Source organism: Pongo pygmaeus, chromosome 5, assembly GCF_028885625.2.
Source record: "Pongo pygmaeus isolate AG05252 chromosome 5, NHGRI_mPonPyg2-v2.0_pri, whole genome shotgun sequence".
Classification (NCBI taxonomy): domain Eukaryota; kingdom Metazoa; phylum Chordata; class Mammalia; order Primates; family Hominidae; genus Pongo; species Pongo pygmaeus.
This window is the reverse complement of record NC_072378.2, coordinates 11,219,456-11,235,708: the sequence shown is the minus strand read 5'-3', so window position 1 is coordinate 11,235,708 and position 16,253 is coordinate 11,219,456. Positions and strand designations below refer to the sequence as shown.

General features: G+C 41.2%; 1 protein-coding gene across 1 annotated transcript in view; it reads left to right on the top strand.

The window, feature by feature from the left end:
• NEDD9 (neural precursor cell expressed, developmentally down-regulated 9) overlaps nt 1–16,253 on the top strand; it is a 199,198-nt gene that overhangs the window by 74,141 nt on the left and 108,804 nt on the right. The window contains exon 2 of the mRNA XM_054490961.2: nt 2,401–2,564. Coding sequence (XP_054346936.1) covers nt 2,553–2,564 — 12 coding nt within the window. The 5' untranslated portion in view covers nt 2,401–2,552. The remainder of the gene's footprint in view (nt 1–2,400; nt 2,565–16,253) is intronic.

Sequence of the window (16,253 nt, the reverse complement as noted above, 5' to 3'; positions counted from 1 at the left end):
CTTTTCTTTGACATCACTTCAAAATATATATTATCTGATTCTTATCATGAGTTTAAAACAAAGAATCAATGTCTGATATTCTCCCAAATAATAAATTATCAGGATTCCTTGGAGCATTACAAAAAAACATTTTTTTGTGGGGCTTAAGGTAGAAGTACAGATGGAGAGCTGCATATTATGGGCCTAAATATTGTAAAATTATAAATTAAACTAACAAGCTGTACTTGGACAAATATCTCTTCATAGTGACCTGAGAAACCACGTTGGGCCTTAGAATTCTTGGACTGCTTGGGTCTTCCTGCTGTAACATGTGCCACAGGAAGAAGCCGCCCCTAGACCCAGCCATCCACCCTCATGCCCCACCCCTGCTCCATCCCATAACCCAAGGGCCTTGGTGCTCATATATATCACTCTTGAGCCCTCAAGTCTACCTTCACCCATGGCCTTTTACGAATATCTGCTTCCAGGCCCCCCTTCAGGAAGAAGGACTTAAGGAAGAGCCCACAAAGACCAGGAAGTAGGCTTGGAATGGTTTGAACAGGAAGTCCCAATGTCCTGGTCCTTGGCACGGGGTCTAGAAAGGGAGACATGGATCTCAGGTGGGCATGGTCTCTTGGCCCCACAGACCTCTTTCCCCTTGAGAAAGTGCATGGCTGGAGGACAGCCGGAAGCCCAAAAGCACAAGGCCCAACACAGAGTCCCCCGTGCACGGGGATAAGCGTAGTACTGCCTTTATGGGAAAGAAAGGGGTTGCACTGGAAAGAGCACTTGGAAAGCTTCTGGAGTCCTGGCAGTACTCTATGTCTTGACCTGGGTGGCAGTTAAATTTATAACAATTTATTAAGCTATACATTTATTTTATACAGTTTCTATATGTGTGTTATATTTCCCAGTAAAGAATTAATGACATATGTGCATGTATACATATAATTTCTGGTACTGTAGTTTATGGTATCCCCATAGACAAATCAGCTCTGAGAAGTTGTCTTATAAGCACAGACACCTTGGGCAGTTAAAATGCCTCAAGGTGTGAGTACCTAAAGAAGCAATAGACAGGGCGCTGGAAACGCAGTAACTCTCCCTTCTGGTTCTCCATTCTGTGTGGGGCCAAGATACTGGGGTAACTGCACAGGGGTTCAGGCAGAGCAAATGAGTCATGGGCCCGTGTCCCCTTGCCTAGCCACTGCAAATGCCTCAGAGGAAAATTCCTTTTCCCCCCTCTTAGCCAAGATTATAAATACTGTGTTTATCAAACTGAAATTACAGGAGGCTGTTCCCATCCTGGTAGAAGCGAAAGGAGACCAACTCCCAATTATCCTGTTTGGAAAGGAGTTCTAGGAGGACTTCTCTTCCTCCTAAGGGCAGCTGCATAGGTTCATTAATTTTTTTGCTGAGCTTCTACTATGTGCCAGACACACTTCTTATTTTTCTGCTTCCCCTTTTAAAACAACCTCTTACTTATTCTTGATAGGAAAACACTGTCCTTTTACAAAGATTTTACATTACCAATTCTCAAAAAGATATTCACGTGCCCCATGTGGTTTAAATATCAGGGTTTTTCTAAGGATATATATCCCAACTATAGCCTACAAATACATACACATACATACACACACACCATCTCAAAACAGCCTTACAGCTGCAAGATGTTGAGAGAGTGAAAAATTGGCCAGTACTAACTCACCGAAAGCCCAGTCCATGTTTTTCCCCAAAAATCAAATTCTGGGCTTTGCATCTAAGCTATTTAAAAGCCACATTTCCAAAACACTAGCTTTTCTCCTTTTCTGGAAAAAAGAAAAGCATATGACTCCAGTGACCTTCCCAAGCTGCTGGTAAGAGGTAGAGTCAGGCACATTTTGTGGCTTCAAAATGATAAAAGCAGTAACATATTAAGTTGGTTTAAAGGGGGATGGTGGGGCCTCAGGGATGGGAGAGTAGAAAACAATCAATGAAATCAATGACAAGACTAAAACTGTAGGTTATAGGCAAGGAAATTTCACACTCACCTCTACTATCCATACAAAACACCTGGCAAACGTCTACCCATCTCTCAAGACTCCACCCAAGATTGACCTTCCTTTGCGCCCTCACCAGACCCACTGCACATTTGACCTGAAGTGATGTAAAATTTTATTGTGCTGTATTTTTGTTTGTTCAGTGAGACTGTGGGATCCTTGAGGACAGGACTATATTTTATGTGTCTTTGAAGTTCCAACTAAAGCATAGTAACAACCCCATAAATGCTTTCTTTGATTGCATGAATGAACGGATGATGGATTCCATTCACTAGACTATGGATTTGGCTTTTCCAACTGCTATGATGCAACCCTTAAATGATGAAAAGCATCTCAGTTTTTTTCAGAGTTTACCAACTTTTCCATCTCTATCTCCTGTTTTCAGATGCAGTAAGCTGTGAGGTCCGCAATGTCAGACACTGGCAAACATCACATGTTCTTCAAGTAGAGTTATGAAAACGGAGAAACCGGTCGGAAGAGTAAAACGCCGGAATTGTCCTTTCCAAGATCCAGAGCTGCAACATTCCTTGGGGCAAAATGTGGACAAGGGTGAGTACTGATAGAAAAAAACAGACAATTTGTGATTCCCCTTCTTCCAGTTTGCTCAGCCTAAATTCTCTGCAATAATAATACAAATCATGTTTTTTTGTCATACAGGCCTGCAACTAACATTTGGGGAAAATACTGTTAAGTTTAGACTGCCAGATTTTGCTCTGTTAGGTGAATTTTTTACATGGATACACTGATGCCCACAGGGCATCCTATTCCATCCAGAAATCTCTGCGGAAGCAGTCTTCTGGGATGCAGATAGATTATTCCACTTAGCATAATGGTGCCCGAGCAAGCCTGGAAGTTACACTCACTGAACTATTCATTCAGAAGCTGATTGCCCATGTTTGGAAATAGCCAGTTCTTGGTGCCTTGTTTCTCTGTTTGCCAGTCACTTTCAAACCATTCAACTTCCATTCGGCCATTCCTCAAGAAAATCAAGTTGGCCTGGGGTAGAGTGTAGGATTAAAATAATCAATTTTTCTATCTAACCAAGGCTTCCTAAAGGTTTTATGAAAATTCAGTAGAAGAAATGATATGTAATTTTACCTATTAGTTGGCCTCTAAAGGAGACAGGCATCGTCGCATGGCATAGTGGCATTGAGGGTCACAAAGATCTGAATTTTGGTCCTTGCTTTTCTGTTTAGTAGTAGAGTTGTCCTTGAGCCAGTAACCTGACCCTTTTGAATCTCTGTTTCTGCGTTTATAAAATGGTGACAGGAAGATTTTTCAGAGGATGAAATGAGAAAATGCACATAGAGTAACTCGTGCTCAAAAAGAGAAAAGGTAAATTCTCTTATCTATTGAGATCGATCAACTGTTTTCTGTATCTCAGAGAATCAACCATCAACTGCACACAAATAAAAAAGCTCTGGGCGCTGTATCAAGCCAAGAACAGCCCCATCTCCTTTCTGGGGAAAGGTTCCAAGGTAAATATAATGAGAAATGCTTTCTTTAAATAATTTGATAAGTAACAAGAGGATTTCCCTGGAAGGCATTAAAAACAAGTTTGATTGTCATATCACTGTGATTTTTTTATTATATTTTAAGTTCTAGGGTACATGTGCACAATGTGCAGGTTTGTTACATAGGTATACATGTGCCATGTTGGTTTGCTGCACCCGTCAATTCGTCATTTACATTAGGTATTTCTCCTAATGCTATGCCTCCCCCAGGCCCCCACCCACTGACAGGCCCTGGTGTGTGAGGTTCCCCACCCTGTGTCCATGTGTTCTCATTGTTCAACTCCCACCTATGAGTGAGAACATGCAGTGTTTGGTTTTCTGTCCTTGTGATAGTTTGCTTAGAATGATGGTTTCCAGCTTTATCCATGTCCCTACAAAGGACATGAACTCATCCTTTTTTATGGCTGCATAGTATTCCATGGTGTATATGTGCTACATTTTCTCAATCCAGTCTATCATTGATGGATATTTGGGTTGGTTCCAAGTCTTTGCTATTGTGAATAGTGCCACAATAAACATATGTGTGTGTCCTTATAGTAGCATGATTTATAATCTTTTGGGTATATACCCAGTAATGGGATTGCTGGGTCAAATGGTATTTCTAGTTCTAGATCCTTGAGGAATCGCCACACTGTCTTCCACAATGGTTGAACTAGTTTACACTCCCACCAACAGTGCAAAACCATTCCTATTTCTCCACATCCTCTCCAGCATCTGTTGTTTCCTGACTTTTTAATGATGGCCATTCTAACTGGTGTGAGATGGTATCTCATTGTGGTTTTGATATGCATTTCTCTGATGGCCAGTGATGAGCATTTTTTCATATGTCTGTTGGCTGCATAAATGTCTTCTTTTGAGAAGTGTCTGTTCATATCCTTTGCCCACTTTTTGATGGGGTTGTTTGTTTATTTCTTGTAAATTTGTTTAAGTTCTTTGTAGATTCTGAGTATTAGCCCTTTTTCAGATGGGTAGACTGCAAAGATTTTCTCCCATTCTGTAGGCTGCCTGTTCACTCTGATGGTAGTTTCTTTTGCTGTGCAGAAGCTCTTTAGTTTAATTAGATCCCATTTGTCTATTTTGGCTTTTGTTGCCATTGTTTTTGGTATTTTAGCCATGAAGACCTTGCCCATGTCTATGTCCTGAATGGTATCACCTAGGTTTTCTTCTAGGATTTTTACAGTGTTAGGTCTTACATTTAAGTATTTAATGCATCTTGAGTTAATTTTTGTATACGGTGTAAGGAAGGGATCCAGTTTCAGCTTTCTACATATGGCTAGCCAGTTTTCCCAGCACCATGTATTAAATAGGGAACCCTTTCCATATTGCTTGTTTTTTTCAGGTTTGTCAAAGATCAGATGGTTGTAGATGTGTGATGTTATTTCTGAGGCCTCTGTTCTGTTCCATTGATCTATATATCTGTTTCGGTACCAGTACCATGCGTTTTGGTTACTCTAGTTTGTAGTATAGTTTGAAGTCAGGTAGCGGGATGCCTCCAGCTTTGTTCTTTTAAGTAGTTTTTTCCAATTATGTAAAGAAAGCCAGTGGTAGCTTGATGGGGATGGCATTGAATCTATAAATTACCTTGGAAAGTACAGACGTTTTCATAATATTGATTCTTCCTATCCATGAACATGGAATGTTCTTCCATTTGTTTGTGTCCTCTTTTATTTCATTGAGCAGTGGTTTGTAGTTCTCCTTGAAGAGTTCCTTCACATCCCTTGTCAGTTGGATTCCCAGGTATTTTATTCTTTTTGTAGTAATTGTGAATGGGAGTTCACTAATGATTTGGCTCTCTATTATCAGTGTATAGGAATGCTTGTGATTTTTGCACATTGATTTTGTATCCTGAGACTTTGCTGAAGTTGCTTATTAGCTTAAGGAGATTTTGGGCTGAGATAATGGGGTTTTCTAAATATACAATCATGTCATCTGCAAGCAGGGACAATTTGACTATCTCTTTTCCTAATTGAATACCCTTCATTTCTTTCTGTTACCTGATTTCCCTAGCCAGAACTTCCAACACTATGTTGAATAGGAGTGGTGAGAGAGGGCATCCTTTTCTTGTGCCAGTTTTCAAAGGGAATGCTTCCAGCTTTTGTCCATTCAGTATGATATTGGCTGTGGGTTTGTCATAAATAGCTCTTATTATTTTGAGGTACGTTCCACCAATACCTATTTTATTGAGAGTTTTTAGCATGAAGTGCTGTTGAATTTTATCGAAGGCCTTTTCTGCATCTATTGAGATAATCATGTGGTTTTTGTCATTGGTTCTGTTTATGTGATGGATTACATTTACAGATTTGTGTGTGTTGAACCAGCCATGCATCCCAGAGGTGTAGCCAATGTGATCCTGGTGGATAAGCTTCTTGATGTGCTGCTGGATTCAGTTTGCCAGTATTTTATTGAGGATTTTTGCATCAATGTTCATCAGGGATATTGGCCTAAAATTCTCTTTTTTTGTTGTGTCTCTACCAGGCTTTGGTATCAGGATGATGCTAGCCTCATAAAATGAGTTAGGGAGGATTCCCCTTTTTCCTATTGATTGAAATAGTTTCAGAAGGAATGGTACCAGCTCCTCTTTGTACTTCTGGTAGAATTCGGCTGTGAATCTGTCTGGTCCTGGAATGTTTTTGGTTGGTAGGCTATTAATTATTGCCTCAATTTCAGAGCCTGTTATTGGTCTATCCAGAGATTCAATTTCTTCCTGAATTTAGTCTTGAGGCTAAACCAGGTTTAGTATGTGTCCAGGAATTTATCCATTTCTTCTAGATTTTCTAGTTTATTTGCATAGAGGTGTTTATAGTATTCTCTGATGGTAGTTTGTATTTCTGTGGGATCGGTGGTGATATCCCCTTTATCATTTTTCATTGCATCTATTTGATTCTTCTCTCTTTTCTTCTTTATTAGTTTTGCTAGCAGTCTATCTATTTTGTTGATCTTCTAAAAAAAAAAACAGCTCCTGGATTCATTGATTTTTTTGAAGGGTTTTTTGTGTCTCTCTCTCCTTCGGTTCTGCTCTGATCTTTGTTATTTCTTGCCTTCTGCTAGCTGTTGAATTTGTTTGCTCTTGCTTCTCTAGTTCTTTTAATTGTGATGTTAGAGTGTCGATCTTAGATCTTTCCTGCTTTCTCTTGTATGCATTTGGTGCTACAAATTTCCCTCTACACACTGCTTTAAATGTGTCCCAGAGATTCTGGTATGTTGTGTCTTTGTTCTCATTGGTTTCAAAGAACATCTTTATTTCTGCCTTCATTTTGTTATTTACCCAGTAGTCATTCAGGAACGGTTGTTCAGTTTCCATGTAGTTTTGTGGTTTTGAGTGGGTTTATTAATTCTGAGTTCTAACTTGATTGCACTGTAGTCTGAGAGAGTTTGTTGTGATTTCTGTTCTTTTACATTTGCTGAGGAGTGCTTTACTTCCAACTATGTGGTCAATTTTAGAATAAGTGGGATGTGGTGCTGAGAAGAATGTATATTCTGTTGATTTGGGGTGGAGAGTTCTGTAGATGTCTATTAGGTCTACTTGGTGCAGAGGTGAGTTCAAGCCCTGGATATCCTTGTTAACTTTCTGTCTCATTGATCTGTCTAATATTGGCAGTGGGATGTTAAAGTCTCCCATTATTATTCTGTGGGCGTCTAAGTCTCTTTGTAGATCTCCAAGGACTTGCTTTATGAATCTGGGTGCTCCTGTATTGGGTGCATATATATTTAGGATAGTTAGTTCTTCTTGGTGAATTGATCCCCTTACCATTATGTGGTGGCCTTCTTTGTCTCTTTTGATCTTTGTTGGTTTAAAGTCTGTTTTATCAGAGACTAGGATTGTAACCCCTGCTTTTTTTTTGCTTTCCATTTGTTTGGTAGATCTTCCTCCATCCCTTTGAGACTATGTGTGTCTCTACACGTCAGATGGGTCTCCTGAATACAGCACACTGATGGGTCTTGACTCTTTATCCAATTTGCCAGTCTGTATCTTTTAATTGGGGCATTTAGCCCATTTTCCTTTAAGGTTAATATAGTTATGTGTGAATTTGATCCTGTCATTATGATGTTAGTTGGTTATTTTGCCTGTTAATTGATGCAGTTTCTTCATAGCATCAATGGTCTTTACCATTTGGCATGTTTTTGCAGTGGCTAGTACCAGTTATTCCTTTCCATGCTTAGTGCTTCCTTCAGGAGCTCTTCTTGTAAGGCAGGCCTGGTAGTGACAAAATCTCTCAGCATTTCCTTGTCTATAAAGGATTTTATTTCTCCTTCACTTATGAAACTTAGTTTGGCTGGATATGAAATTCTGGGTTGAAAATTCTTTTCTTTAAAAATGTTGAATATTGACCCCCACTATCTTCTGGCTTGTAGGGTTTCTGCCAACAGATCTGCTGTTAGTCTGATGGGCTTCCCTTTGTGGGTAACCCGACCTTTCTCTCTGGCTGCCTTAACATTTTTTCTTTCATTTCAACCTTGGTGAATCTGACAATTATGTGTCTTGGGGTTACTCTTCTTGAGGAGTATCTTTGTGGTGTTCTTTGTATTTCCTGAATTTGAATGTTGGCCTACCTTGCTAGGTGGAAGAAGTTTTCCAGGATAATATCCTGAAGAGGGTTTTCCAACTTGATTCCATTCTCCCCGTCACTTTCAGGTACACCAATCAAACGTAGATTTGGTCTTTTCACATAGTCTTATATTTCCTGGAGGCTTTGTTCATTTCCTTTTACTCTTTTTTTCTCTAAACTTCTTTTGTTGCTTTATTTCGTTAATTTAATCTTCAATCACTGATATCCTTTCTTCTACTTGATCGAATAGGCTATTGAATCTTGTGCATGCATCACGAAGTTCTCATGCCATGGTTTTCAGCTCCATCAGGTCATTTAAGGTCTTCTCTACACTGTTTATTCTAGATAGCCATTCATCTAATCTATTTTCAAGATTTTTAGCTTTCTTGCGATGGGTTAGAACATGCTCCTTTAGCTCAGAGAAGTTTGTTATCCCCGACCTTCTGAAGCCTACTTCTGTCAACTCGTCAAACTCATTCTCTGTCCAGTTTTGTTCCCTTGCTGGTAAGGGGCTGTGATCCTTTGGAGGAGAAGAGGCACTCTGTTTTTTGGAATTTTCAGCTTTTCTGCTCTGATTTCTCTCTATCTTTGTGGTTGTATCTACCTTTGGTCTTTGACATTGGTGACCTACAGAGGGAGTTTTGCTGTGGATGTCCTTTTTGTTGATGTTGATGCTATTTCTTTCTGTTTGTTAGTTTTCCTTCTTACAGACCCCTCAGCTTCAGGTCTGTTGGAATTTGCTGGAGGTCTAATCCAGACCCTGTTTGCCTGGGTATCACCAGCGGAGGCTGCAGAACAGCAAATATTGCTGCCTGATCCTTCCTCTGGAAGCTTCGTCCTAGAGGGGCACTCACCTGTTTGAGGTGTCTGTTGGCCCCTACTGGGAAGTGTTTCCCAGTCAGGCTACACAGGGGTCAAGGACCCGCTTGAGGAGGCAGTCTGTCCATTCTTGGAGCTCAAATGCCATGATGAGAGAACCACTGCTCTCTTCAGAGTTGTCAGACAGGGACGTTTAAGTCTGCAGAAGCTGTCTGCTGCCTTTTGTTCTCCTATGCCCTGCCCCCAGAGGTGGAATCTGTAGAAGCAGTAGGCCTTACTGAGCTGTAGTGGGCTCTGCCCAGTTTGTACTTCCTGGCCTCTTTGTTTTCACTGTGACAGTTTGTTTACGCAAGCCTCAGCAATGGCAGATGCCCCTCCCCCCATCAAGCTGCAGCATCGCAGGTCGATCTCAGACTGCAGCGCTAGCAGTGAGCAAGGCTCTGTGGGTGTGGGACCCACTGAGCCAGGCACAGGAGGGTATCTTCTTGTCTGCTGGTTGCTAAGACTGTGGGAAAAGCACAATATTTGGTCGAGAGTGTACTGTTTCTCCAGGTACAGTCTGTCATGGCTTCCCTTGGCTAGGAAAGGGAAATACCCCGACCCCTTGCATTTCCCTGATGAGGCGATGCCCCGCCCTGCTTCAGCTCACCCTCCATGGGCTGCACCCACTGTCCAACTGGTCCCAATGAGATGAATCAGGTACCTCAGTTGGAAATGCAGAAATCACCCATCTTTGCATCAATCTTGCTGGGAGCTGCAGACCGGAGCTGTTCCTATTCATCCATCTTGGACAATAGCCCACTCACTGTGATGTTTTAAGGTCAAGGTAATGACCTCTTAACAATCCTCCCTAGTACTAGATTCTATGGCAAAAGTCTGTCACAGAACCGGATACTTCAGAGGCTTCCACCAAACCAAATTAGTAATCCAAACTGGAACAAACTATATTTATTTGTGAATCCTCAATCCATCTAATATAAATACCAATTTCTCTGTGAATAGTGAAACAAAAAATGTCTCTCTTCTCATTTGTTATACCTACTCAGCCAGCATTACTAAACTGAGACAAAAACAGAGAGATACAGGGAGAAAAAACATTCCCTGAAGCAAGTCAGTATTTCATTCCAGCTGTATCTCTGCAATTAACATTAGTTCTATGGTATTTCCAATACATGCTGATTCTCAACTTTTGGAATTCTAGACCTAAAAACCATATAATTTCACCACCTCAATTTTTTAATTTGCTTTAGAATTATCTATGTTGAGTCAAAAGGGCCTTTGAGGTCTTTAATTTCATGACTTCTGGGTGATTTTTTCCCCCATTATTAAACTTTATTTTAACTTTTCATACACACAGATACGCACACTCACACACACACATCACTTCACACTATGCATACGTATATTCCTACTGCTCTTTTTCAGGTAGGGTGCTGGTTAAAAATACGGACTGGGGCTGGGTGCAGTGGCTCACGCCTGTAATCCCAGCACTTTGGGAGGTCAAGGCAGGCAGATGAGTTGAGGTCAGGTGTTCGAGAGCAGCCTGACCAACAGGGTGAAACCCCATCTCTACTAAAAATAGAAAAATTAGCTGGGTGTAGTGGTGCGCACCTATAGTACCAGCTATTCAGGAGGCTGAGGCACAAGAATTGCTTGAACCCCAGAGGCAGAGGTTGCAGTGAGCTGTGATTGCACCACTGCACTCCAGCCTGGGCAACAAAGCAAGACTGTCTCCAAAAAGAAAAAAAAGAAAAAAAAAAATACGAACTGGAAGCCGTACTGCCTAGTTTGAATCCCAGTCCTGCCTCTATTAAGTAATAGGGCCTTGAACAAGTTATTAACCCTCTTTGTGCCTCAGTTTCTTCATCTACAAAGTGAGAATACTACCTACCTCAAAGGGTTTGTGATGATTAAACATGCATGTTGCTTAGAATTGTGTTTGGCACGTACTAAGCCCTCAATGGAAGCTTCCTGAGTTTTATAGCACATAAAAAGTCAAGTCAGTGCAGCTAAAAGAAATCATTGAAGGGAGAAGATGAGAGACGCAGAGCATAAGGAAAGGCCTGGTGGGAGAATGAGCCTTGGGAATCTGGATGGGGCTAGACTTGGTCACTCACCTGAGCTTCCTTAAGCTGTGACTTTTCTGGATCCAGAGGTGACAATGAAGACACCATGAATGAAGGCATGGACAGAAAAATTCACTGGGGAAGCCTGTGCTAAACTCATAAATACTCTTAAAAGTAAACCCCTTACAAGAAGCCTCAGCAAATAAAAGCAAGCCCTGAGGGAACTGCACTAATACCAGTGTGAGGAGGAAGGCGGAGAGGTCTCCCCACACCTGGAGAGCAGTCCCTGGCTGCAGAGAGGCTGGCACCCTGCAGCATTCTTTTCCCGGATGGTTCTGTTTTATTTCATTTTCAAAGAGCTGGTAGTTAAACATTTACCATTGCTCCACTGGAGACAATAAAGGATAAAGGGGCTGGCTCAGAAAAAAATGAAAACCAAAAAAAAAATAATAATAATTAAACTGCAAAGCTTTTTCACATTTGCATTAGGGCGGGAAGCCAGCAGCCAGGCATGGCGTGTTATAGTTTATCTAAAGAAAAAAAGCCAAATCGGCTGGGCGAGATGGCTCACGCCTATAATACCAGCACTTTGGGAGGCCGAGGTGGGTGGATCGCCTGAAGTCAGGAGTTCGAGACCAGCCTGGGCAAGATGGCGAAACCATGTCTCTATTAAAAATACAAAAATTAGCCAGGCATGGTGGTGTGCACCTGTAATCCCAGCTACTCCGGAGGCTGAGGCAGGAGAATTGCTTGAACCCGGGAGGTGAAGGTTGCAGTGAGCCCAGATCACGCTACTGCACTCCTGTGTGGGTGATAGAGCAAGACTCTGTCTCAAAAAAGAGAAAGAAAGAAAAAGAAAGAAAGAAAGAAAGAAAGAAAGAAAGAAAGAAAGAAAGAAAGAAAGAAAGAAAGAAAGAAAAAGAAAGCAAGCAAGCAAGCAGGAAGGAAAGGAAGGAAAGGAAGGAAGGAAATTTTGCCATTCTTTCCCACTAAATACAAGTTCACTGCAGTTCCAAGGTACTGATCCACACCATGTATTTAATCTGCCTCAGGTTTGTAGTAAATGCTGTAAACAGAGAGATGTGATGAGGAGAGGTAATGCATATTCTTTATCACCTCTCTAAAAACATGATTATCCTGACATATTGTAGGGAATATGAAAACACTATGTAGTGAGAATTACCATCCTGCTTCATTATACTTAAAAGAGAATTTAACCTGTTCAGATTTCTGAGTTGTTCCTTAAGTATAAAAATGAAAGAATCAGGATCAAAATGAAGAACCTCTAAATCCGCCTATTGTATCTGCTTGGGCTGCCATGACAAGGTATCACAGAGTGGGGGCTTAAACAACAGAAATTTATTATCTCACAGTTCTGAAGGCTGGAAGTCCAAGATAAGGTGTCTGCAGGGTTGATTTCTCCAGAAGCCTCTCTCCTTGACTTGTAGACCTTCATCTTCTCCCTGTGTGGTCTTCCCTCTGTGGGTGGCTGTGTCCTCATCTCCTCTTCTTATAAGGACTCCTGTCATATTGGATTAGGGCCCACCCATGTCACCTTGTTTTAACTTAATTACTTCTGCAAAGACCCTATCTCTAAACACAGTCACACTTGGAGTTCTTTGGTGTTAAAGTTTCAACATGAATTTGGGGTGGGGGTCACAATTCAGTCCATCACACACCTAATGTGAGTGTAATGCATCTACAGGGACAGTTTGATTGAGCAACACCACAGGTTGCATTCCTAGAGAAGCAAATTTTGAGATGGAGATTGGCATGCTGGAAGTTTGTGGGGAGTGTCAAGGCAGGAGAGGAAGCAGGATTAGGCAGAGGAGGAAGCTGAAATCAGGATAAAGACCCCAGCAAGTCGCAGAGGCCCTCCAAAGCTGGGATGTCCTTCCATGTTGTCTGAACTGAGGCAAGGTAGTTGGAAGTGTATGCCCCTTCCTGGACAGTCACTGTAAACAGGCCACCCCAGGGAGGAGGCATGCTGTGCCTCAGCTGGAGACAATCTCAAGAGGAGACTCTGCAGTGAGCTGCTAGGTGCCAACCCTTCCATAGCTGACAGAATGATTGACTACTCAGCCTGAAGTGGGGTGTCAGGTCATGGACCCCAGTGTCCACTACAAATCTGAAATTTACTTTCCTCAAGTGAGCGGAAGGACTTACCATTATCTTCTTAAGAAATTTCTCGCACCCTACAGAATGGGAGAAAATATTTGCAAACCATCCATCTGATAATGGGTTAATAGCCAGAAAAATATAACGCACTCATACAATAATAGCAATAAAACACAAACTGGCTAAATAAATGGGCAGAGAACCTGAATAGACATTTGTCAAAAGAAGACATACAAATGGCCAAGAGGTACATACAAAGGTGTGCAATATCACTAATTGTATTAGTCTGTTCTCACACTGCTAATAAAGACCTACCCAAGACTGGGTAATTTATATAGAAAAAGAGGTTTAATGGACTCACCATTCCACATGGCTGGGGAGGCCTCAGAATCAATGCAGAAGGCAAAGGAGGAGCAAAGGCACATCTTTCATGGCAGCAGGCAAGAGAGCTTGTGTAGGGGAACTGCCATTTACAAAACCATCAGATCTTGTGAGACTTATTCACTGCCACAAGAACAGCACGGGAAAGACCTGCCCCCATGATTCAATTACCTCCCACCGGGTTCCTCTCACAACATGTGGGAATTATGGGAGATACAATTCAAGATGAGGTTTGGGTGGGGACACAGCCAAACCATATCACTAATCATCAGGGATATACAGATCAAAACCATAATGAGATATCATCTTACCCCAGTTGGCTATCATCAAAAACACTAACAAGTGTTGTGAGGATATGGGAAAAGGGAACCCATGTATAATGTTGGTAGGAATGTAAACTGATATATTAGTTCATTCTCACATTGCTATAAAGAACTACCTAAGACTGGGTAATTTATAAAGAAAAGAGGTTTGATTGGCTCACAGTTCTGCAGGAGGTACAGGAAACATGGCTGCAGAGGCCTCAGGAAACTTAGAATCATGGCAGAAGACAAAAGGGAAGCCAGCACATCCTATATGACTGGAACAGGAGAGGGAGAGAGCAAATGGGGAAGTGCTACACACTCTCAAACAACCAGATCTCATGAGAACTTACTATCACGAGAACAGCAAAAGGGAAATCCACTCCCATGATCCAACACTTCCCACCAGACCTCTCCCCCAACACTGAAGATCACAATTCAACATGAGATTTGGGTGGAGACATAGAGCCAAACCATATCAGCTGGTATAGTCATTACGGAACACAGCATGGAGGTTCCTCAAAATTTAAAAATACAATTATCATGTGAAGCAGTAACTCCACTTCTGGGTATATATCCAAAGGAAATGAAATCAGTACCTCAAAGAGTTCTATGCACCTCCATGTTCATTGCAACATTATTCACAATAGCCAGGATATAGAATCAACCTAAGTGTTGATTCTATTAATACATGAACGGATAAAGAAAATGTGACACACACACACACACACACACACACACACATACACAATGGAATTCTATTCAGCCTTGAAGAAGAAGGAAGTCCTGTCATTTGTGACAACGTGGATGAACCTGGAGGACATTACACTGAGTGAAATAAGCTAGGCACAGAAAGACAAATACTGCATGATCTCACTTTATATATGGCATCTAAAAAAGACAGACTCATAGAAGCAGAAAGTAGAATTGTGCTTACCAGGGGTTGGGGGACTGGGAAGATTGGAAAGATGTTGGTCAAAGAGTACACGCTTTCAGTTACAAGATGAACAAGTTTTGGGAATCTAATAAATAACATGGTGACATGGTTAAAAATACTGTATTTAATATATACTTGCAACTTGCTACTACAGTAGATCTTAAATATTCTCAACACACACACACACGGACGGTTATGGTGTGAGGTGACAAATTTGTCAATTAGCTTGATTGTGGTAATTATTTCACAATGTGTATGTATATCAAAGCATCATGTTGTACACTTTAACTATATACAATTTTTATTTGTCATATATGCTTCGATAAAGCTGAGTAGGGGGGATAGAAAACAAAGAAATTTCTCACAATGTCTCTCCATAGATCTAAGGGTAACATATTATAAACTCGAAAATATTTGGCCCAACCCTGGGCTGCTAACATGGGTTAGTGGAAAAGTGCACTGTGGAGCCAGAAAGGTCTGGGTTCAAATCTCTATCTTGCTGTTTGCTAATATTTCTTAACCTCTCTGAACCTCCAATTTCTCCTGTGCAAAATGAATATAATAATACCAATCTTATTGGACTGTTGCAAGATTTAAACAAAAAAACATAGACTTAGATTGTCTAGCAACAATGCTTGACACAAAGAAGGCATTTAAAAAGCATTTGTTCCCTTCCCCTTTTTGCAGCAAATAGTTCATTGGCGGTGACTGATTACAAACTAGAAGTGTTTCTTAACTTGGAGTGGTTTCTCAAGTATGTGACTGGAACCACCTGTAGAGATTATTAAACTACAGATCCCTGGACCCCACCCCATTCTTAGTGAATCTAGTTCATGGGTTCTAGGGTGGAGCCCAGGAATGTATAATTTTAGCAAGTTCCATGGATGTTTCTGATACCCAGAAAATCATGAAGCCCTCTGCTTGAGGCTGAGCTCAGTAAGAATATTCTTTATATTAGAACTCAGGGAGGTCTGTGCTTAGAGGATGCCTGAGGACATTTGCACCTCCCTCCTTGTCATGAGTTCTGTGGATGTACATCTCCACATCACATCACAGAGACCTCTCTCCATTGCATAAATACTGTGTATTCCAAAACTAAAACATGCATAAATCACATCAGTTATAGACCCAAACCAATTCTCCTTTTTGAGATGTCATTTTATTGAGTTATAAATCACCACTAAAAGGCAATTTTGTGCAGACAGAAATTTTATTGGAGGATGCAGATCCCCTGAGCTTGTCTGGAAAATGAGAAGCATATTCAAAGACGAAGTGTCCTGCTGGTGGAAGAGTCATTGGGCCTGCAAAGAGGCATGTCTGGATGGAGATTTAACTTTTTCATTTCAAGCAAATAAAATGGAGCCCCCCACCCAGATGGGATTGCTGAAAGCTTTCTGGGTTTGATTACGGGTCACAAAGTCCAGCTGCATTGCAGAAATTACACTGTCAAGAAGACGCTGACCAAGGTCCAGAAAATAAACAGGAGCTGAGATGCAGAAAGTGACCTTGAAGCTTAAACAGGCTTTCCCATGCCTACCAGACGCTTTTCTTGAT